General features: G+C 36.1%; 1 protein-coding gene across 1 annotated transcript in view; it reads right to left on the bottom strand.

Moving 5' to 3' along the window:
- Med13 (mediator complex subunit 13) overlaps positions 1-24248 on the bottom strand; it is an 89885-nt gene that overhangs the window by 20036 nt on the left and 45601 nt on the right. Inside the window, exons 10-20 of the mRNA XM_050119521.1 lie at positions 23379-23592; positions 21796-21874; positions 19198-19319; positions 17484-17574; positions 17143-17357; positions 16698-16894; positions 14648-15564; positions 5927-6088; positions 3213-3436; positions 2341-2530; positions 771-1227 (exon numbers count right to left, since the gene is read on the bottom strand). Coding sequence (XP_049975478.1) covers positions 771-1227; positions 2341-2530; positions 3213-3436; positions 5927-6088; positions 14648-15564; positions 16698-16894; positions 17143-17357; positions 17484-17574; positions 19198-19319; positions 21796-21874; positions 23379-23592 — 2868 coding nt within the window. The remainder of the gene's footprint in view (positions 1-770; positions 1228-2340; positions 2531-3212; positions 3437-5926; positions 6089-14647; positions 15565-16697; positions 16895-17142; positions 17358-17483; positions 17575-19197; positions 19320-21795; positions 21875-23378; positions 23593-24248) is intronic.

Genomic DNA, 24248 nt, shown 5'->3' with positions numbered 1-24248 from the left:
CATTCTAGGTAGCTGAAAAATAACTAGGTTCAGGCTAGCTGAACCCAGAAAACATGGGAATTTTCACAGCATTTTCATTATAAAAACAGTGAGATCTATTACTGTTAAAGTACTTACCGTGCATTATACCATATTACTTCCATACTATAGACAAGGATACATGCTCAAAGAGGTTAGACCTTCCCCTAATCACAAAGTGGGTAAATGACAGAGCTGAAATTCAAAATTCTTAAGAATCTAAAGCCTCCATGCCAGGGCTGAGGTACAACACAGTAATAGACTGCATGCCTAGCATATGTAAGGCTCAGGGTGGGGTCACACACACACACAGAGGGAGGGTGGGGGGTGGATATGACACTCCAAAGTGATTGTTCAAACATTTATGCAGCATATATAAGCAATTACATTTGCTTATGTCACAGGCCAGACATAATCATAGGGATAAGTGGAATTGAATGTTTTTAAAGATCATAATACTAACCCTGTGATTCTATAATACTTTTTAAACAATTATGATAATTTTGAACCTATACTCCTTAACATGACTAAACTAAATTCCAAGATAAGATCAAGAAGCACTTTATATGCATTTATGACTATCTAACTTAGATGAAAAGAGGGGATTATAGATTCTGAATTTCGACAAACTTAAATTTGTTTTTCTTTATTCATTCATTCATTCATTGTACACAGGCTTCAAAGCGGGCTAAACACATGCTACTTACTGCTCAGCTATCTCTCAACCCCAGTATCAATATTTTTAAAGGTACCTTTCTGACACATCAGGATGTGGCTGAGTGGGAAGCGAAGCCGACTCCCCTGACAATCCTGCTGCCTGCAGAGATGATGACTGCTGTCCTCCTAGCTGGCCACTCTGAGCTGTACTTGCTTGTGCAGACATGGATCCTGAACCACTAGTGTTCATACTGCCAAAGGGTGGAAACGAAGGCAGTTTATTTGATGACACTCCACTACTCATATTGGAAGATGATGAAGATGAAGTTGTGGTCAAAGTTGAATTAGCTGTGGCAACTGAAGTAGATATGGCAACACCTGAAGTCATTGTCATAGTGCTACTTGCCGCAGATGCTAAGGTGGCAGATGTAGTATTAGCGTTTCCAGTATTTGTCATCTGAGGTGCGGTTAGCAAAGACTGATTTGTAGGGGCAACTAAATTTGGCTGGGAGAGCAGAGAGCTGTCCAACGGCTGAGAAGCAAGATATGGACCTAAAGAACAAAAACGGGTATTTAATTCTTGATTTCACTGACTTATTTTTATTCTACTAAAGAAATAACAATTTATCTGATACTTTGATGGCAATTATCTTTCCTTAACTGTTTTACTAACAGTGCAGCATGTTCTAGCTTTCTAATTTCTCTGAAAAACTAAAGAAACAAGTTTAAAATGGAACTATAAAAGTAAACCTGCATTTTTATTCAAATTTAAGATAATAAGAATGATATTGTGAGAAATTCTATTTCCTTGGCAAAATTAAATGTAAACAAAGGCTGACAGGATGGCTCAGTGATTAAGTTAATCACCAGGAACAACATGGTGGAGAGAGAGAAGCAATCTTGCAAGCAGTCCTCTGACTTTCATTGATTCAAGGGACACATACATACCCCACCATACTCAAGTAGTTAATGCTAATAAAAAATTAGAATACATCAACAAACGTGACAACAGTATGTAGCAATTTTTCATCAAACCACTGCAAGTTTTGTTAAATCAACAAGTTGAAGAAACACCATCCAGATTGCTTGATAGCTAACTAAAATATAAAGTGGAGAAATAGTACCATGAGGCTCAATTTACAAAAATGTCTAATTAGGTTCAGGAATTTGGTATTGCATTTCTTTGGAATAAGTGTAAAGGAAGTTCACTGATATTTAATTTAAAAGTACTACATTAAAAAATAGGCTTTTAAATACCACTCATTCTCTTAGCTACAATAAGACTTTTCCTGGAGTTGCATAGTTACTTAGAAATTATGTGAATCTAAACAAATCACAGATCTTGAAGTGCATAAAACATCAGACCCCACAGAAGTAGCAGAAAGTATTTTGGAATCCATCATGTCTACTTGATAGGACGCCCACATACGAAGCTAGCAGAATTTCTATGTGGACAGTCAGACAGTACATGTTTAACTTTGAAACCACAGTCTTTGCCACATCTACTCAGTTCTGATTTTACAGGACAAAAGCAGGCAGAGACAGCGCGTGTTTGAAAAAAATGGAGATGGCTACATGACATTTAGGATATTATATACAAAAATAGGTGATGAACCAAGTCACAATGCTCACACTGCTCTTGTAGAATGAACACAAATGTAATACCTAAATCATATTTGCAGACTTGCGCATAAAGCTTGAGTTTAGAAAATGCTTCATTGTTACCATCAGCCACCTGAGAAAACCATTCTGTTACAGGTTTTTCTGAAAGCTTCTTTGATGCAGTAGCGCCCACTTTCATGATCCCATCCGTCAACAGCCGAGAAATAGGTCTGTGTTGGCCCAATCGACAGGACTATAAATGCATACACAAAAGACAGAATTAGGGAATTTACTATACTAAAGGGTACAGGTAATAATTTAAAGCACTTAAGCTTCTTTAAAACAAGCTTTCATTACTTATAAATAATCACTGAGTCAAAATATAATGGGTAAGTATGGGGACATTGATCTTTTTCCTTTAGAATTTCAAGTTGCTTTGTTGTTTTTTGTTTTGTTTTGTTTTGTTTTTGACACAGGGTCTCAGGTAGCCCAGGATGGCTTCAAACTTGCTATGTAGCTAAGGATGACCATGAATTTCTGATCTTCCTGTCTTCATTTCCCAAATGCTGAAATTACAAGCATATACCATCATTCCAAACAATACACTTCTTCCCAAGATATGGTCTCACTGTGTAGCCTAGACTAGCCTGGAGACTCGCTCCTTGTCTCAACTACCCAAGTACATGAGTTATGGGTATGCATCACTACACCCCAGATACCAAGGGTGACTTTAAATGAACAAATATGTCCTTGATAGGTCCTCCAACACTATGTTTTCCACTGTGGCCCATGGCACACATACCTAACAAAGTCTAGTAAAAATGTGGCAGAGTATAGTTCGCGAGTAAAACAACTGGCAAAATCAGCATTCCTCATCAACCGGTATATTACCCAGTACATTTTGAACATGAAAATATAAATTATAAAATACCTACCTCGTATATTGCAGTAAGATCTCTAAAAAAGCTTTTGGCTCCATTTAACAAAGCATCATTCTCTGGACAGAGTACAACATAGGCTATATCTCTTTGAGATCCATAAGGTTCCAGCATAAGTTTCTCCCAGTAAGGGAGAGCAAATGGAGAAAGCACCAGAAAATCATAATCATAACCCAACAAAAACGTGGGAATTGGCAGTGGTTCCGGGGATTCATCAGTTCCTAAGTGATAAAGAAGGAAGTTAGAAAAAGGCCAATTCATGTCACCTTTCTTAATCCCAAAGCTAATAAATAAAGTATTAGGAAAATATTGAAGACAGAAACATATAAAGCTAGTAATGAAATATTTTCAGAATTAAAAATACCCTAAAGAGGTCATTTTAAAATATTTTCTGATATTTTGTTTAAGGCAGTCTTTTTCTATAGCCCCATCAGGTCGAATCTGTAGCAAGCCTCCTTCACTCATCCTGTTAAATGCTGGGAAATATATGAACAAGTCATCACACGTGGCATTAATTAATTAAAAGTAAACAAATTTATAATTAATATGAATAGTTAATTTTTTTGCCATAAAAAGGGGACTTATGAGAAAACCATAAGCTATACTATATAACATTGCATAGAAATCAACAATACTGATTTTTATTACTTAAACTTGATTAAAACAGTAGATGTCAAGTGAAATGTTCTTATCACAGAATATTTTTACACAAAGAAAATGGCAAATTACCTTATTTTAAAATAAAGGACATGAACAAAGACAAAAAATTAAAATACCTCTTAGATATTGGAAAATGATGGCTCTCTTAAAGAAAGTAACTTAAAATGAAGACTAGGAAATAACTGCAGCACTACATTCTAGGTAGTGGTCAAAGCTCTTTACATTTCTATATTAACTAATTCTCATGAACACCATACATTGACAGACAATTTTATTAAACTCATTTTAAACACAGAAACAGGAGTGGAGAAGGTAAACAACTTGTCCAGTATGATAAAAGAAGTCATTTCAGGAATCTGAACCCAGGAAACATAACTTCACCCTCTCAAATTATAGTGTTCAACTACCAGACAATCTACTGGCAAGTTTGAGATAGATATTTTATTTCACGAACTCTAAATTGATACTTTTGAGTATAAGTTAGAAAATATACATTTTAAACTACCCATATGCTTTCAATCAAGTATACATGAATTACTGAAAATAATTGGAATGATTACGAAAACAATCTGTATGTCTACAAATAGTATATTGGTAAAATACATATACAAACTACCTACAAAAATTACATATATAAAAATGCTGTAGACCGTCAAAAAAAAAAGGAAGTTAATTATGGCTGTGTTAACAAATAATCTCAAAAATCAGGTGCAGAAATAAATCTCTATACTGTGTTGTATAATGTGATTTTAAGATGTGTTACATTTGTTTATGCTGTGGAACATTTGTTTAATGATGCAAAGATGTCTTGCATTCTTTAATGCTGCATTTGTTTAACTCCTTGAAACTGCATTATTGTGCCTGCCCAAAACACCTGATTGGTATAATAAAGAGCTGAACAGCCAATAGCAAGGCAGGAAAAAGAACTTAGGTGGGGCTGGCAGAGAAAGTAAATAGAAGAGGGAAAAGAGCAAGAGGAAAAAAGGAGGAGAGGAGTACATCAGAGGCCAGCCACCCAGGTACACAGCCACCCAGGTACACAGCCACCCAGGTACACAGCCACCCAGGTACACAGCCACCCAGGTACACAGCCACCCAGCCAGCCACAGGATAAGAGTAAAAGAAATAAGAAAAGGAAAAAGCATAGAGGCAAAAGGTAGATGAGATAATTTAAATTAAGGAAAGCTGGCAAGAAACAAGCCAAGCTAAGGCCAGACATTAATAAGTAAGAATAAGACAATTTGTATATTTATTTGGAAGCTGGGTGGCAGGCCTGTAAAGAGTTTAAAAAAAAAAACAAAACTGGTTTTGGAAAGAATGCAAAGTTTCTACTACAAAGTATCACTAACCTGAAATTTTCAAGGAGTATCAATTTATATGACTTTTAAATCATCCAGCCATTAATAAAAAAGAAAAATACAAGAAGTCAACTACTGTAAACAATGCTGGTAATGTGGTTTGGTATTTGCCTATTGTGTGTGGCTCTGGGTTCAAACCCAACACTCCACATAAACAATCAGCTATGATTCCAAACATACTCCCTAATGCTATTTCAGAAACAACCAATATTTAAACATTTAAATAGTCTCCTATATCACCCAGGCCATAAACAACTGTATACCTACGTGGAGTATTCAGTCACTACTGTTACCGTTGACTGCAAGTTTCTATTTTTGTTCAAACTTTTTTTTTTTTGAGAAACCTTGTGTCTTTAAAAAAAAAAAAAAACTCAATGGCTCCAACCTGTCCCATTTCATCCACTTTAGAACTCAAGTCATCTGGGGATTTACAAAAATCATCGTAGCAGTATGACCCTTTTTCACATAAAATCACACTGGATATCAAGCATGTACAAATAGTGATGTGAGAGTAAAGAACCAAAGAAAACGAAATGCTACAAATGTAGAAAGGCAGTCTAGAATTAGAAATGGACCACAGTGGTCTTAGATGTTTAATACAAAAATACCTGAAAACTAAGTGCTTATTCTAGTTTGGAATATCTGAGAACAGATATAAAATCAAGGAATTATCTATTACAATATATAACTTACCATAAGAGCCTCGGCCAGCCATTTTGTGAAACTGTTGCCAAGTAAGAGGACCCTGAACCCCCCAAGGCCTCACTGTTCTTTTTTTCTGAATAGCATCTTGAAGAACTGGCTGGAGAGAGAGGAGCATTCGAAGTATATCCTGTGAACACTGCATACTCACGTCTACAATCACACACAAAAAAAAAAGTAAGTAGTAATTGCTATTGGTGACTCAAAATTCAGAGCCAAACCCAGATAGACACATAAAACAGATTCTTTCAGAGAGCCAAAACCACTGAAAAGTAACTCCTCTTCATAAAATCGTTTTTATCCAATCAATCAATTTGTATTTATTTTGGCTGTTCCTAGTACATAAGATTCTGTATTGCACTGAAATGAGTTATAGATCATTTCTCTGAATCCTACTACTAAGGTATAATGATGAGGTAAAACTAGTTACAATGATGAAGTAATCTGAGAAATTACAGACTATAACAACAATATTCGGCTGGGAATAGAACAGTGGTGGACCAAGACTGCCCAGCAGCACTAGCACTGGTTTCAACCCGCAGCACAGCAAAAGCAAAGCCATGTAACAGAGAAAACCTGTTTACACTGCTAAAGACTGTTATCGACAAATATTTTGTAATCTTGGATATAACAGTATCAAATTTTTTGAAATGCATTTTTAAGCAAATATCAAAATAGGAATAAACCATGTGGCCCATAAATGTTAAAACGCTACAGAAAAGTACTACTAAATGTTACTGATATTAATCTGGATAATAATTTTGCCTGATCATACTATTACATTAAATCACTCAGCTTTAATTATTACCTCTGCCTATCTTATTATTGGTGGCTTTAATTTTCTGTAACTTATGAAGTAATTTAGTTCTAAATATATGCTTAATAACAATTTTGAGCCAAGCACGGTGGGCACATGGCAGTAATTCCAGCACTGAAGAAGCTAACGAAAGAGGACTGATGCAAGTACCGATCATCCTGGGCTACATAGTAAGACCCTGTTTCAAAACACAAAACAAAAAACTATATATACTGTTATATACATAGTAGAATACTAATTAGTCACTATTAAGTGATAAAACTACCTGACAAGGAATACTGGCTAAATATAATAAAATAACAATAATGAGGGGCATTAGGAAAGTGCTCAGTGGTTAAGAGTGGGAGTCCCCACTGTGTGCTGTGATTACCATTAATGAATAAAGAAAACTGCCTTGGCCTGTTGATAGGGCAGAACTTAGGTAGACGAGAACTGGACTGAATACGGGGAGAAAAAAAGGGCCGAGTCAGGGAAACACCATGAACCCACCGCAGGAGTAAGACATGCCAAAACTTTGCCAGTAAGCCACTGCCACGTGGCGACACACAGATTAATGGAGATGGGTTAAATTAAGATGTAACAGTTAGCCAATAAGAAGCTAGAGCTAATGGGCCAAGCAGTGATTTATTTAATACAGTTTCTGTGTGATTATTTCAGGTATAAGCTAGCTGGGCCAGGACAAACAAGTGGGCCCTCTTCCTACATATGACTGCTCTTACAGAGGACCCAAGTTCAAGCCCCTATATCAGGCAGCTTACAACCATCAGCTTCACAAGATCTGGTCTCTGCAGGAATCTGCACCCCTGTGCACATACACACAGATACATAATTAAAAAATCACAAGGTGATGAAGGCAGGTGGATCTATGAGTTCAAGGTCAGTCTGATCTACAGAGCAATTTCCAAGACAGTTACAAAAGAAGTGGGCGGGCGGGCGGGCGGGCGGGAGGGAGGGAGGGAGGGAGGGAAGGAGGGAAGGAAGCAAGCAAATAAACAAACCCAACAACATTGGTAAGGAGGCTTAGCAAGTAAAAGAAGCTGAATTTGATCCTCAGAACCCACATGAAACGAGAATGAGTTCCACAGGTGCACTCTAGCATACGCACCAGCATTCAAGGTGCAGACATATCAGAGCTGTTAAAATACAAACTCAGCATTCAGTTCTGAGATCATCAAGACACAGTAATTTATATTTTTTATTCTAATTAATAAGGATCCTCACAGATACTGTCAATACTTTTTATTCTTAACTAGTGAACATTAGCTATAATTAGCCCTGATATTCTAATTCTTTTTAAAAATTAAAATCACTAAACATCTACTTCAAAAAGGATGATACAAATTTAGGAATTAAAACTATAAAGTTCTTAGGAAGAAAAACACTGAAATGTCATGACCCTGGGCCAGAAAAACTTTTTTAGATATAACACCAAGTCACAGGAACAAGGGTGGAAATTAATTATATTTTATCAAAAACATTCTTCAAAGGGTATTATCAAGAAATTGAAGATGAGTTAAGAGGTAAGGGTGTTTGTCTCCACACCTAATGACCTGAGTTTAATCCCCAGAAACTACTACTGCTGCTACTACTACTACTACTACTACTACTACTACACACACACACACACACACACACACACACACACACACACACACATTTTAAAAAAGTGAAAATATTTTCAAGCCATATATCAATAAAGGATTTTCATCCACAGTCCAAGAAGAGCTCATACAAATCAGTAATAAAAATGCAAAAATAGATAAAAAATTTAAAAAAGCAAAATCAAATTTTAAAAGCTGGTGAAGCTGAAGGATCACAAATCTGAGGGCAGCCAGGGCTGCAGGATCAGGTATGTCTGTCACCTGCACACTCATCCCTTCTCACCTCTCAATAAAGCAAAAGATCTTAAGAAGCATTTCTCTAAATATACACAAATGTATGTTAAGTCTAAGAAAAGACACTGAGCATCATTCATCAATAGGGAAATTCCAAGCCAAACCACAAGACACCACTTCATAACCACTAGGATGTCTTCAATAAAAAAGAAGTAGACTGCAAGTATTGGTGCGGTTTTGGAGAAAGTAGAACCATCTAATGCAAAAATTTAAAATAATGCAGATGCTTTGAAAAATTATTAGTTAGATGACCCAGGAAATCAATTTAAGTATAATGCAAATACAAGCATGCATCACATAAAATTGTATACAAATGTCCACAGAAGCATTATCTGTAATAGCCAAAAGAGCATTCATACTATAAAGTGTCCAATTTGTAGGCTTAAAAAAAAGATATATTTATATCACAATAGAATATTGTGCTTTTAAGAACTCTGAAAACAATCTGAGTATAAGGTGGGAAAAAGTCAGGGGTGGAGAGGTGGCTCAGTGGTTAAGAGCACTGGCTGCTTTTCCAGAGGACCCAGGTTCTATTATTCCCTGTTCCCAAATGTCTGTAGGGTACTCAACACCCTCACATAGACATATATGCAGGCAAAATGCCAATGAGATGACCATACACTGCACTGTTCTATTTACATACAATAACCCTAAATGCAAACATATACAGACAGAACCCTAACTAGACTAATGGTTGCTTACAGTTCCAAGAAAGGGACAGACAGAAATAGGAAATAATTACTAAAATGTTTCAAAATTGTACTGATAGTTACAACTGTAAATACTAAATGATTCTATGTCTTATATAGGTGAATTATATGGTATGGTTATAAAAGTATTAAGTGATTAGGAAGTGCTGTTATAGCATAAGAAAACTAAGAGCAACTTTTTGTTGTTATTGTTGTTGGAGCCTTGGCTGTACTGAAACTTACACTGCTTACCTGGTTGGCCTTGAACTCAGAGATCCACTTGCCTCTGCCCCAAGTGCTGGGATTAAAAGTGTATACCATCGGTCGACTTCTCTGTTTTTATGCCAATACCAAGCTGTTTTCAGTACCGTAGCTCTGGAATAGAGTTTGAAGTCAGGGATGGTAATGCCTCCAGAAGATCCTTTATTGTATAAGATTGTTTTGGTTATCCTGGGTTTTTTGTTTTTCCATATAAAGTTTATTATTGTCTTCTCCAGATCTGTGAAGAATTTTGATGGGATTTTGATGGGGATTGCATTGAATCTATAGATTGCTTTTGGTAGAATTGCCATTTTTACTATGTTGGGGCAGAGGCAAGCACTATTCTCAGTGTTGGAAATATGACTATCCTTACATAGAAATTGCACAGCATGTACTTATGGAATAAGAGATCAATTAATAAATCCTATTGCATGAGAAATAAACAAACACACACTATGAAAAATGCAGAACACGAGGAAGGATTTCCAATTTTGTATTAATAAGATAACATCTAACAAGAAAAAAGAAAGATCCCAAGTAAGTATGTGGGAGAAAGGTATCCAAGGCAGAGGGCACAATCCATTGGCCCTAACCTATAGGTCCTAATTCTGTTGTATAACATCTCAAGGATGTTATACTTTAATCAGAGTATAAATACGCACCAGGTAAAATCCAGTATTTATTTGGCAAACAGGTTGTTCCCAATAAACTACTAATAAAGAGCACACTGAAGCTACTGCTGGCATTGGAGTTAGTAACACTGCAGATCCTATGTGCTAGGTACTCACTGACTCAGTTCTGTTCTATTTGGCACTTCCCTACAGTATAATGAAATAGATGAATCATATTTTCATGTATAAGAATGAGCTCGTGTGTGCTGTCTTCTTGCTTTATTTCACAAATTACTTTTAATACCACGATGAAAATAATTATGAGTTATGATCATACTGTCCAAGAACTATTTTTGTTTTGTTTTATTTAGACAGAATCTCACTATGTAGTAATGGCTGCCCGAAACTCCATCATCCGCCTGCTTTTGCCTCTTGAGTACTGGGATTAAACACGTGTGCCATGATGCCCAGCCTGCTCAACAACTATTATACTTCCTCAAACAGTCCTATTAAATGCCTCCTCCTCCTATTCCCTGCTCATTTTCATACACGTGTAAATCTCAAGAGTTAATCTGCACCCAGAGATTTATGTGCACACCAACACCGCACTTCCTTCTGCTTCAGAACTGAACTGAAAGGGAAGTGAGTTGTTTAACTTGGGTAGTGAGTTGTTTCAGTGAGGATACTTTCACCTAAGCCTCCAGACCTGAGCTGAAGAAAGATAAGCAACTCCTGCAAAGGTCCTCTGATTTCCACACGCACACACAAACAATATGCAATAAAAAAAAAAAAACCATACCTGTGACTTCTGAATTATTCTGACATAACCCCCAAACTACTATGCTTTAATTCACTTATCTGCTACATATAACCGTCTTCAATTTCAGGGCTTGTTAATACTGTATCTGTACCACTGTAATTATTTATCCTTCTATCAATAGAAATTTGTATTATTTATCTGATTATAATTTTAGTTATCTTAGTAGCTGAAAAACAATTAAAATGTAGACTATCTTCATCAATGTTACAAATACCAAGCCCACTGTTCTATATATGTCTGAAAGCAGCTGAATTAGTAAATTATGTAAAAACTACATAAAATCTAGTATGTTTACATGAATGAGCACAATAAATCTTTACAATGCTTTCCAAGTCAATTATTAGTTTTATTTCATTAGTACAAATGAAGTGAGTCGAGGATATAGTTCAGTTATAAAGCACCTGCTTAATATACAGAAGTTCCTGGGTTCAAACCACTCCCCCAAACATACAAACATATTCTCTCTCTCTCTCTCTCTCTCTCGCTCTCGCTCTCGCTCTCTCTGTGTTTATACAGATAAAAGATTACTTTTTCAAAGACATCATTAGTAATGAATGGGACAACGGATTCCTGTCTCTAGAATTTGACTTAGAAGATCACGTGAAGTGTGAAAATGCACACCTCTAACGAAGTGATGATACCTGAAGCTGCAAGTATGGGAAATTAGGCAGCAGTATCATATGACTCTGTCACTGTCTCCCATTGCTCTCATCCATAACTACAAAAGCAATCGCTACAAACTTTCCCTCTATTGTCCAAAGAAATAACTTCTCTTCTTATTGCAATGAACATATTCCTATATAAAGGTCTCCATATACCTCTACTTGAAATGGAGTGATTCTATTACCCCTCACTTCTCACTTATTCAGTGACTTTGATCCTACCATGATACCTTTTGTTCTGTGGCATTTCTTCCCATGGAGGAAGGTTGGACTGTAAAGAGGAACTGAGGCTCCAGTTAGGTAGGAAGAATAAGTTTTAGAGGTCCATTTAAGTGACAGGATGACCACAGCTAGTAATGTTGTATTCTGTATTTTAAAACTGCTAAAAAATTTTAAATGATAAGCTAATTAGCTTGGTTTATTATTTCTATAGTGTATCCATACAGCAAAATACCACGGTGTACTCAACTCATGAAATACAAATGAATACACTATACAAATACATGAAATTATTGTCAATCATTGCCAATTTAAAATTTTCATCTAGATAGATGAACTCTCCATGTATTTTATGTATGTATATATATTAATACTGTAATTATTAACCCGAACATAAAATTTATATTTATACCAAACATCTCCCTAAATTTTAACTTTATTTCTCATTCCCTCATACCCAATCTAATCAGGATGGCAGAACTGATTATCAAGTTCTTTAACTACCTTAAGGAGGCCACATTCAGTGGTCTTGTTACGCTGTACCTTTACGAAGACATTGATTGTACATACAATCACACTCTTTCAAATATTCTCATACATGAGTACCCTATTTCCTGGTTCCTTTTCAGATTCTTTTCTGACCCTCTCTTCCCCAAAGCTTCCCTTCAAGCTTCAGGCTTTTAAAGGGGCCCCTATATCTCAGGGCGGCCTTGAACTTACCATGTAGACAAAGATGACCTTAAATTTCTGATTCAGTCCTCCACTTTCCTAGTGCTGGTATTACAGATGTGCTCCACACCTGGCATCCCATTGTGTTTAATACTGACAACCCACATATAAAACATGTTTCACCTCCAGACTCATCAGTCTTTGGAATTTAAAACTCCTATCTTCAAATATGTACTTGACCTCCTCCTATTTTTCTCCTCTGTACTCAGCACCAACATTCACACAAACCATGCTTAATGCTTCATCTCTTCTTACATGGATCAGCACAATTCTGTAGGTCCGTATCTCAGTCTAAACTGGACGCCGCTAATTCTACTGCTTTTGGTTCTAACCACGCTGTCATCTTCACTGACTGCTATAACTGGCTTCTATCTAGTTTTTCTGCTTCTACTCTTACCTTCCATCACTTCCAATCCCAGGATAACTTTTATGCAATAGTCAGTGATATTTTTTTATCCAAAAAAGACAGTGTGATATTACTTTTATATTAAAAAGTTCCCACAGCATTTTTTTTTTCTTTTTCTTTTTTTGGTTTTTCGAGACAGGGTTTCTCTGTAGCTTTGGTGCCTGTCCTGGAACTAGCTCTTGTAGACCAGGCTGGCCTCGAACTCCCAGAGATCCGCCTGCCTCTGCCTCCCGAGTGCTGGGATTAAAGGCGTGCACCACCATCGCCCGGCCTCCCACAGCATTTTAAATAAATTCTAAAGGTATGGTCCAAAAAGGGCCTGCTGCCAAGCCTAACAACCTGCGTTTAATCCCCAGATCGACTTGTTATAAGAAGAGAACCAACTCCTTCAAGCTGTCCTCTAACCTCCAAATGTACTCCATGCCACACATATGCATCCAAATACATGCACACTCACACATAAATAAATTTATATTATTTTCATGTTTCAGATACCTCTTAGGCTCCATCATGTATCAGACTGACCATCACTCAACATTAACCCTGCCTGTTTCTCTATTAAGAGAAACATGTCCTCAAGGACTTTGAACTGCATTGTCTAACATTGTTCCTCCAGTTAACTATACTGTCTACTTTTCCCTCTTCAAGTAGTACTTTCCATAAAGGTTCTTCCCCCTCACTAACATCTCTGACCATATTTCTGAAATAGCACAAAAGATTTCTCCCACACAAACATATTCTGCCCTGTTTTACCTTCTATGTACTTATAACTGGTATGTAATGCAAGCATGTTGTTGTTTAGTGCTTGTCTCCTCCACAAAATCATAGGCTTAAAAAGGACGGGGATTCTAACATAATCAGTTTATGTCTTGTGAATGAAAAGCCCAATCCAAATGTGGATGGGGCCCACAAGGTAGATGGCCTTTGAGGCATGACACTGAAGGCTATCCTCTGGCCTCCATGCACATAAACCCAAATACATCCAATAATGCACCACAAACACACGAGCAAAACCAGAGACTGCTGTGACTGTTCAACAGTTACCATGAAACAGTACTGAGCACAAACAAAGTGCTTGGTAAATATAAAAAATAAACAGAGTCGAGGCATAGCTCAATAATGGAGTGAATGCACCTAAAATGACAAAAATAGACAGCTGAAAGAAAATCATTAGTCTTCTGTTGACACAGCATGTCTTTTAAATTTCTAAGTGAGTATGCAATAACAGGTATACAATAACTTGTTTTTATTGCTGAAAGTCAACTAAACAGCTAAGAAATCTCTCTTCTTGTTACTGTCTTTCATGTTAATTTTTCTGACACCAGGCCTCTTATGTAGTCTTGTCTATCCTGAAACCCCATATATATATGACGCTAGCCTCCAACTCAAGAGATCTACCTGCCTCTGCTGGGATTAAAAGTGTGCACCACCAGACTCAGCACTCAGTAAAGACTTTACTGTCTTTGAAGAGGGTTAAATCCAAATTTTGGCATCCTATTAGGTCTAACTGCTTTTGATATGTTACCCCCAATAAAAAAGAAGCAAAGTCAAATACCTAAATAACAAAACAAAACAAAAATACTGATTTCATTCACAAACTTACCATTTTGTTTTGCCCACGGATGCAAGCATGAGCTTTTGACAAGTGCTTCATCAACCTTTCCTCCTGACATATTATCCATGAACTGACGTCCATGTTCTAATGCAAGATAGCAGTCATTGCAACAGTCCCGCTCTTCAACACGTACCCAATTGCTAATTATACCATTTTTGGGAAAAGGATCTTGGTCTGCTGCTCCAAAGGGTGAAAATAAATTAGTGCATTGATCTTGTAGCAGTAATATCAACTCATCAGGCACCTTTTCTGATTCCTTTAGGCCTCCATTAACATTTTCAGCAGAGGTAGCCCTGAGAGCTTCAAAACGTTTTTCTGCTTCTTTGCCACAGTCTGTGTTGCGTCCTATGATATCAAGTTCATCTTCAAGAAATAATCCTGAATTATTCCCAAATTTTCGGTTCATGACAGCACTGAAGCCGCAGGTACACCGATACTGTGCTTCCTGCGTTGGATCTGGAATGTAAACTCCAACATCGGCACCCTTGATATTCATGTTGCAAACACAAATACAGCAACTGTCAAAATTACAGTCTTTAAACAAATTCATAACTGATTCTGAAAGGATGAGGTTTACATAAAGACTGTGTGCTTCAGGGATTGAAGGGACAGTTGCAGGTTCAACAGAATTGAGGGGTCTGCATGTAGATGGGGTGGAAGCTGGTGAATACAAGTCTGAATTTTCATACTTGACTGACCCTTGAGCACTAGCAGGTCCACCAGCTCCACGAGGAGTCCTTGGAGTCCTTGGAGTCCTTGGAGTTGGAAATCTAGGGGTGGATGGAGAAGGAAGAATTCCGGCACCACCATTACTAGGAGGTGCACTGCTCGGAGGCATCCCAAAAGAAGTATGGGTTTGAGGTGTGTATGCAGGGCCATAATCTTGATCCATATTACTTCCATCACTGCTGTCACCAGGGTAAAAAGAGGAACACATACATAAAGGAATACATTAACAATGTGAAATACAAATAAAAATTCTCCAAACACTTTTCAGCAACACTGAAAATTTCCATATGGCAATCAGTACAAGATAACAGGTATAATGAAGACTTATTTCAGGTTTATTGTGTCCACTATGAAGATTCTTGTAAGCTAACTAGATTTCCGGTTCAGAATTTCTGTCCCTAGCACCCACATCAGGCAGCTCACAGCTGCCTATAATTCTAGCACACACATTGTGTATATAAAGTCATATAAGAATACATGTATAAAATTTTAAGTCTTAAAAAAATTACAAATGAAGTTTGTATGCAGTTATCCACATCTAGACCACCATACTAATTTCTGATGCTACAAATATTCGTATTTCATTGACTCTGGTTGCTACTGATTGCAAAAAAATATATTCTGACCTCTGAGTTGTGTAAAAGTGGCAACAGTAATTTTAAGATACAACTAAATAATGAAATGCAAAACTTTATCTGTTAAAAAGTGAAATAAATGCAAAATGGTAGTATACAAATGGAACAACTCAGTCCTGCAGACTAAAAGGTACTTCTAAGTCAAAAAACTGGTGTATGGTTTCAAATTGCTTATCCATCTCTATTTATTTGCTTGTTTGTTTGTTTATGGCTTTCAGAAACCCGTGTTCTTTTTCCAGCATAACAGGTGCTCCAACAAAAAAATGAATAAAACCTGGATTAGTAAGATAGCTCAAAGGGTAACAGTGCGTACTGTGCAAGCTGAAGACTTGTGTTCAAATTCCCAGCACCCATGTAAAAAAAAAGCTGGGCATGGCTGAGCAAGCTGAAATCCTAGTATCTGGAAGACAAAAAAAGGCAGATTCCAGAAGGTTGCTAGGCAGTCAGCCTAGACAGAACAGCTCAAGTCTCTAGTGAGAAACCTCGTCTCAAATGAGTAAAGGAGAACTAGATGAAGAAACACAATATTTACTTTCCTCTGGCCTTTCCATGTGGCTCACAGGCACGCACACCTTCCACTGCCACCCCTCTTAACAGACAGACTGACAGACACACACACACACACACACACACCTATACAAGCATTCAGTATTATAATAACATCATCATCATACCCCTCTTTGATGAATGGCATTGAAGAGCCTGAAGGAAGCAAGTCCAATTTCCCAACAGTCCAACTTTGCCGGTAAATACACTCTTCTGGTAATTTGATAGGAGGCAGACAATGGCTTGGTAGAGTTTTTAAAGGTGCAAACATGGAACATCCTACTAGAACTTGACAATTTTCGGGCTTATAGACATAAGAAAAATCCTACAATATAAAGAAAGTGGACTTTCAGTGCCTTATTTTCAAAGGACTATCTTCTTTACTCTGTTCTTTAAATGGACAAAAGCATAAATATTTTGTTTTATTCTTTAATGTATTTTACATAGTATTCCCATAATTCAATCCTCACATTGGTCATAAAACTAGTAACGACCGTGAAAAGTTTCTTGAACACAGCAATTAATCCTATAAGAAAACAAGGAAGTGCATTACTTTTTTAGGAAAATACTTACTTTAATTTCAGAAGGTTTGGGGCTACAGAATCCCTCCTCAACCTCAATTCTGAACTGTGTTCCTATACTGGAACTATTTCCTTCTAGAACAGTTCCTCCAGGGGCTGTATCCATACTACCATACTCTTTATTATTCATATTCATTGGAGAAAATCCCATAATGTGTTGTTCCAAAGATGGTGGTGTAGGATACATCTTGTGAAGATCTGCAGTGCCTACATTTAATAAAACACACATTTTAACACAGATTAAAAAGAGTTGAATCTCTGTTTAAAGCAAAGAAAATTTTCTAGGGGAGTAAGTTTTCAAACTGAACTACAGCTCAGATCTGTGAAGCTTACTTATGCAAGACAATGGATCCAGACTTCCTGTCTTGGATTCTTTGGAGCTGGCTTTATCATCCAATCCACTTGCTGATTTTTTAGATCCAGGCTATCAAAAAAAAAAAAAATGTATTAATCTGAAAGCCAATGTAATCACAGTACTATCATTCATATGTAACTTAAAAGATAAACACTAGTCATCAAAAGTGGTCTTCTGAATCTATGGCAAAGCTAAATACCATACTACACAGCTTACAGATAGATCCATCACAAAATACCATACTACACAGTTTACAGATAGATCCATCACTGGAGATTAGTTAAGTCTCGATTAACAGAAAAAGGTAGATTCAAAAAACACATAAAAAAGCAAAACTAACCAATAACTTAAGACTGAAAGATAAGAAATTTAAAATAAACTATATAATATATATAATTCCTATATAATCAATAACTCCTCTTAATTCTTCTTTATATTTTCACCTTATTTTAATAAAGTTATTCCTGTAAAAAATATTTTTACATGTAAAACTGAGGACCCTCAGGGAGACTTCCTAACAAAGCAATAAAATCCCTAACAAACCAAGGTTTAGGTCTTTCATTATCACCACTGTTTTTTGGATTTTTGTTTTGTTTTTAAAGATAGGTGGGGCTTATGTAACCTAAACTGCCTTCTCATTCTTATGTAAACAAAGCTAAATTCAAAATCCTGATTTTCTTGCCTCCACATCCCAAGGATTACAGGCATGTGCTACTCATCCAGACCTTACCAATGTTTTTAGAATTAACATTTGTTCCATGTTTTACGTTGAACACTTGTGAGTAAAGCCCATATATAGACAACTTTTTTTTTTAACCTCAGAGAAGTCACAGCTGATGTCTGAATATTGGCAGAGAGAACCTCTGTCTATATAGACCAAAATATTCAAAGCTCTTTTCCCAGTGAACAGTGCCCTAGTGCACACTACACTGGAGGATACAGAGTAAAGGTTTATATATAGCCTTATCTGCCATTACTCATATCTGTAGTATATTTTATATGACCTGGCAGGATCGACAGCAAAGATAAATGCGCTAGTCAGTTCCTAAGCTACTTTTAAGGAGAATAAAGGAATCTCTTTTATGGTAAAATAACACTCACTTCATTAACTGCTAAACAACTGGCATTCCAGGAAGTCCCATTTTAAAGTTTTTGTTTTATCTTCAACTTTCTCTGAAAACAGGTGTGAAACATTAAGTAGTACCGTTTGTTTTCTCCTTAACTGTTTTTAAGTGTATGTCTTGTACTAAGAGAGGTAATTTCAGAAGCACTGGTATTCCTTACTAAATCAGCAAGGTATAAAATTCTAATGTTAATTATTTAAACATTCTCTGATTCAATTTCAGAGTCACTTCTCAAACTACAGGATCAAAGAACAGAAAAATCATTCTGAGGACTGAAAGGGAAAACAAAAAAAAAAAAAAAAACCACCTCACATGGCAGAGCTCAATGAAACTCCATCATCTATCTTTCAAACATACAAAAGTGAAAAACCCACGTCAATGTCCAGAGGAAACCATGTTCAAATGACTCTACCATAAGAGTAAAATAAACCAACTGTGTTATGTTGTAAAATATTCCCTACTGTTCAGAGTTAAAGCATAGTACTTAAGTGACAAATCACTTCCACACTTGAGCCCGTATAAAGTCAATGAAAGCTAATTTAATCCTAATCATTAATAGTCTACTCACTGTTAATTCATCTTCATCAGAATTGAAGAGGTTATCAAGGTCAGTATAAGAGACAGCCAGATCTGAGTCATAAATCAAACTGGTTGATGGAGGACGGGCATGATTAGTAGGACGTGGAGCATCTACATATGACAAGCAGAAAAAAATATAAACTGAAAACTCAGCTACTAGCCAAGCATACTCTACTTATCTAAGCTACATAGAAAACTTAATGTGTTATCAAGACAACTATGTAACAAACTGTTCAGTCTCTTATTTTAAAATCTGAGCAATTTTTCTTAGAAATAAAGTTTTAAATAAACAATAGTACTTTCCCCCAGGAAGCTCCAAAAATTGCATGATCTATGTCACTGTTAAGCGCTATACATAAATCATAAAAATATATTTGCTATTTTTATAGTATTATGTGTGTGATATTTGTGTGTGATGTACACGTATCCACAGGTACCTGTGCACACATACATGCATACATGTAGAGGCCAGAGGTTGACACTCAGTATCTGCCTTAGTTGCCTCCTAACTTATATTTTTAAGTAAGGTCTCTCCCCTGAACCAAAAGATCACTGCTTCAGTGAGTTTAGCTATCTAGCTTTCTCTGGGAATTCACTATCTCTTCTCATGCTAGGAATATAGCCAGGCCCTGTCACGTCTGCCCAACATTTATGTGGCTACTGAGGATCCCAGCTCTGGTTTTTATGCTTGCATACCAAGCAATTTACAAGCCAAGCCATCTACCCAACACTTATGTTTTCATTTTGAAATAGATATTGATTTGAAGTAAGGTTGTATTTAAGCATGTGAATAAAGATGATACAATTATTGAATATCAAATTAATTATGTATAATAAATTATAGGTATCTGATGTAAAACATAATATTTACACCTAATAATGAAGGATTATTATTTATCTAGAGGCTTGATATCATTTTTTTTGTTTATTATTATTTCTTATGTGTATAATAATTAGAGGCTAGAAAGGATGGAGGAGAGAAATAGATAACAAAATAGAACTGGACAGAAGAATAGGTTCTAGTGCTTTTGGCAGAGAGCAATGATGACACTTCACCATCAACTAGGCTAACCTATAATCATACATTTTATGAGAACCTAGGTAAGAGAAGCTTTGAGGTTCCTAACACACTAAATAAAGAAATGGAAACACAAAGTATCCGGATCTGACCGATGCATATGGTATACATGTAGGGAAACATATTGTACCACACACATACAATAATCACGTTTTGTTTTTTAAGAGCACGGACATCTTGACCAGAAATAGATGGATTTATCTAGACTCTCTACTCTATGGTCTAATATGTCTTTTTTTCCTTAATGCCAATAAAATACTATTATTATCTGTATAATTTATTTTGAAGTCAGGCAATATAACAAACAATTTTTTGAGACAGGGTTTCTCTGTGTGGCTCTAGCTGTTCCAGGACTCACTATGCAGACCAGGTTGGCCTCAAACACAAGAGATCCATGTGTGTCTGTCTCTGGAATGCTGGAATTAAAGGCATGGGCCACCACTGCCTAATTAATAAATGACTTTTTTTATTGAGGAGAGGGGAAATAAGAACTTGTACACTACTTACAAACTCATAAACCTCCTGTGTCAACCTCCTAAGTGTTGGGACTACAGCCATATATTACAAAACCTGATTTAGTACCTTGGTCTTTTTGCTCACTATCACACAGGCTACTCAAGTTCTTCTCAGCCTCAATATGAATTCCAAGACTATCTCTGTGCAATAGGCTACAGGTTAGAATTTGATAAGGACTCTTTTACCAAAGAAACATGTTACTACCAACACTTAGAGCTGTCAGCCACTAAGTTGCCTTATCAAAGACAACCTGCTCCTTCTTTACATGGACTTGATTCCTTATTCTCATATTTGTTATTCTTAAAATTCTTTTTTAAAAATTGCCTTCAAAAAATACCAAAAGATAAATTGTGCCTACTCAAAATTTTAACATATATTATTCAGATTAAGGTTAATAGTATATTTAAAACTTTGTAATTACTAAGAAAACCAATTTCATTACCAAAAGAAAAAATTGCAGAAGTGATACATATTAAACAGCTTGACTTAGCACTCTAAAATGTCAGAAAGCAAACAAACTATAGATCATTCATACATATATCTACACACAAACACACTAAATTACATCTACATATATGGCATGCAGGTCACATACTTTCAAAGAACTCTTGACTACTGTATCTCTATTATCTACAGCATAAAAATATATGGAACTGCCTGGAGGTGGTAATACATGTCTTTAATCCTAGCCTTTAAGAGTCAAAAGCAAGCATATCTTGAGCCTGAGTTCTAGGCCAGTCTGGTCTACAGAGTGATTTCCAGGAGAGCCAGGGCTGTTACACAGAGAACCCCTGTGTAACAAGCAAAAGCAAAACAAAAAACTATCAATCTAACCATCCCAAATATTCTAACAGAGTCTCAGCAGCGTAGGTAGTAGGTGTCTTTACCCACTGAGCATCTATCTCATGAGGCCCAGATGAGTATTTTCATTAACTATATTTCAAATCAGCACTGGAGTGAATGCAAAAGTCACAATTAGAAAAAATGTTTTACCTTGCTTAGAGGGACTAAATAATGACATAGCATCTTCTTCATGTGATAACACTGTAACAGTAGATGTCCCATCTTCCACCTGAAAATTATATATATTATTAATATAATATTAGGCTATACTATATATTTTACCAACAAAAAAAACTAACAATTCTTAAAGTAGCTATGTGTCAAGCATTCTCTTAAACATATTATATACATTAACACTAATTCTTTTGTTGCTTTGGAGTCAGGGAGTTACTTTTGAAACAATGTCTTTCATTGATGTATATCAGGTTGGCCTCATATTTGCCATCTTCCTGCCTCAGTTTTCCCATGTACTAGACTAAAAAGCATACATTACCACACTTGGCTTGTCACTCTTTTCTACTGTTTAGTTTGGTTTGGATTTTTCATTTGTTTTGAGACAGGATCTCACTATGTGGTCCTGGCTGGCCAGAAACTTGCCATGTAGGCCAGGATGGTCTCAGACTTGGAGAGATCCTTCTGCTTCAGTCTCTTGACTATTAAGACTAAAAGTGTATGCCAACAAACTCTATGAATAATACTTGAGTAAACAACCAGTGTGTTCATCTTACAGATATATTTAATTCTCAGGGATGCTACGGAATCTGTCCCGAGAATCATGCCTGAGAGTGGCAGCAGACTTAGACATGCTATAAATTTCCCAAGTCTGCTAACTTTGAATTGTGGGTATACCCTTCCCACATATTACTGGTTTCATATTTTTAAAAGGACAAAACTTATCTGGCACATAGTACAGCTAAGCAAAACTCTATGAGATTAACTGTTTTATAGTAAACATTGTTGGGCCATTTAAAAAATTTAATTCTCAATGTTTATATTTAATATTAACTACAAAAGCCTATCTGATAGTTATTTTTACCTAACAGATCATTTAGTATGTAATCTAAAACTTTAATCATACGCATATTTTATTCACATTTTATTTGTATGTGTGTGCCACATGTGTGTATGCCACACCATAATTGTAGAGCTCAAAGAACAACATGAAGATGTCTATTTCCATCATGTAGGACTCAGGGACTGAATTCAGATTCTCAGGCGAGGTAATAGGCATCTTGACCTACTGAGCCATCTCTCCAGCCACAGTTGAGAATTTTCCTCACCTATACTTTATAAAGTTTTTGCTTTTAAGGAGAAGGTAATTTTCCTAAACCACATACTCAAAAATACCCTCCATTTATTTAACCTAGTATCAAAATAGTGTCCCTAAATATTCTAATTCTAATTTTGATCAAAGTTAATATACTCTGTATCCAATTTGAAAATGTAACAACAAACAAATCTTTTCATAAGAAACTAACCATAAGTGTATCATATCCCTGATTTACTTATGGAAGTGCACACATATATCTACATAAAGATGATTCATCTTTCTATTCTAAAAGAAAGATGAGTGGGGACAGGGATACAACTCAGCGATAAGAGTGCTTGCCTAGCATGCATGAAGCCCTAGGCTCAGTAACCAGCACCACCAAAACAAAGAAAGGAATGTAGCACCATGTGGCCATAAGTGCACAGCAGTGTGCACATGGTAGGATAAGATCGCTCCAACTCACCTTGTGTTTCTTCCCAGTCTCTCTCTCACTATTTTGTCTATCTTTTTTATCAGTAAAAATGAATTCTTCATCTCCTTCAACAAATGCATATGGATCAATTTTAGGTTCTTGTTCTACATCAGATGCTATTGCTGAAAGATACTGATTTTTAATTTGATATTGCTGTACTATTTCATCAGAAACTTTTAAAGGTTTCTTACACTGCACCATTAACCTGCACAAAATTAGAAAAATTAGAAAATCAGTATTTGTTATCCAAAACAGCATTTGAAAATTCTAAAACAACTATTATGAAGCTTTTAGAATTACTTGCATTTACCCTACATTTTCTAATTTTATAAATGAAAATAAGGTTATGTAATTATTTCAATTTTAACAACAGAGCAATGGAACTAAACTCCAAGTGACTTGTTCAAAGCCTGATACTGTGAAGGAATCGTAAATATAAAAAAGGGCCAAGATACTTTCATATAATTTGTACAAGAAAAGTAATTATCCTTTTTTTATTGCCATGAATAAATACATTGTAAATTTGAAGTTTTAAAGGCCTTGTCCATTAATAATGAGGTCAACAAAGAAAATAAAAGCACTAGGCCAAACACTCAGTTTTCCTCCAGCTGCACTGGAAGATCAATCTGTATATGATTAGTCTCCTGGTTCAACGCTGTAACTACAAAGAATGCATGTTTCCACTACCATTCTAGGAAAACAATAAAAGCATACAAAATAAGAAAAGACAGCAGAGAAACTCAAAAGACAAAGAAGCAGAAACTAACAAATCAAAGAAATCTAAGCCTTAGATTTTACGGTTAAGAGAGTGCAGCTACAAGATGCACGACACAGTGCAAACTCTTTAAAGTATATATTCCA

Source organism: Alexandromys fortis, unplaced genomic scaffold (genome assembly GCF_014885135.2).
Source record: "Alexandromys fortis isolate MF-2015 unplaced genomic scaffold, M_Fortis_MF-2015_v1.1 scaffold_173, whole genome shotgun sequence".
NCBI classification, from domain to species: Eukaryota; Metazoa; Chordata; class Mammalia; order Rodentia; family Cricetidae; genus Alexandromys; species Alexandromys fortis.
This window is presented reverse-complemented; position numbering and strand designations above follow the sequence as displayed.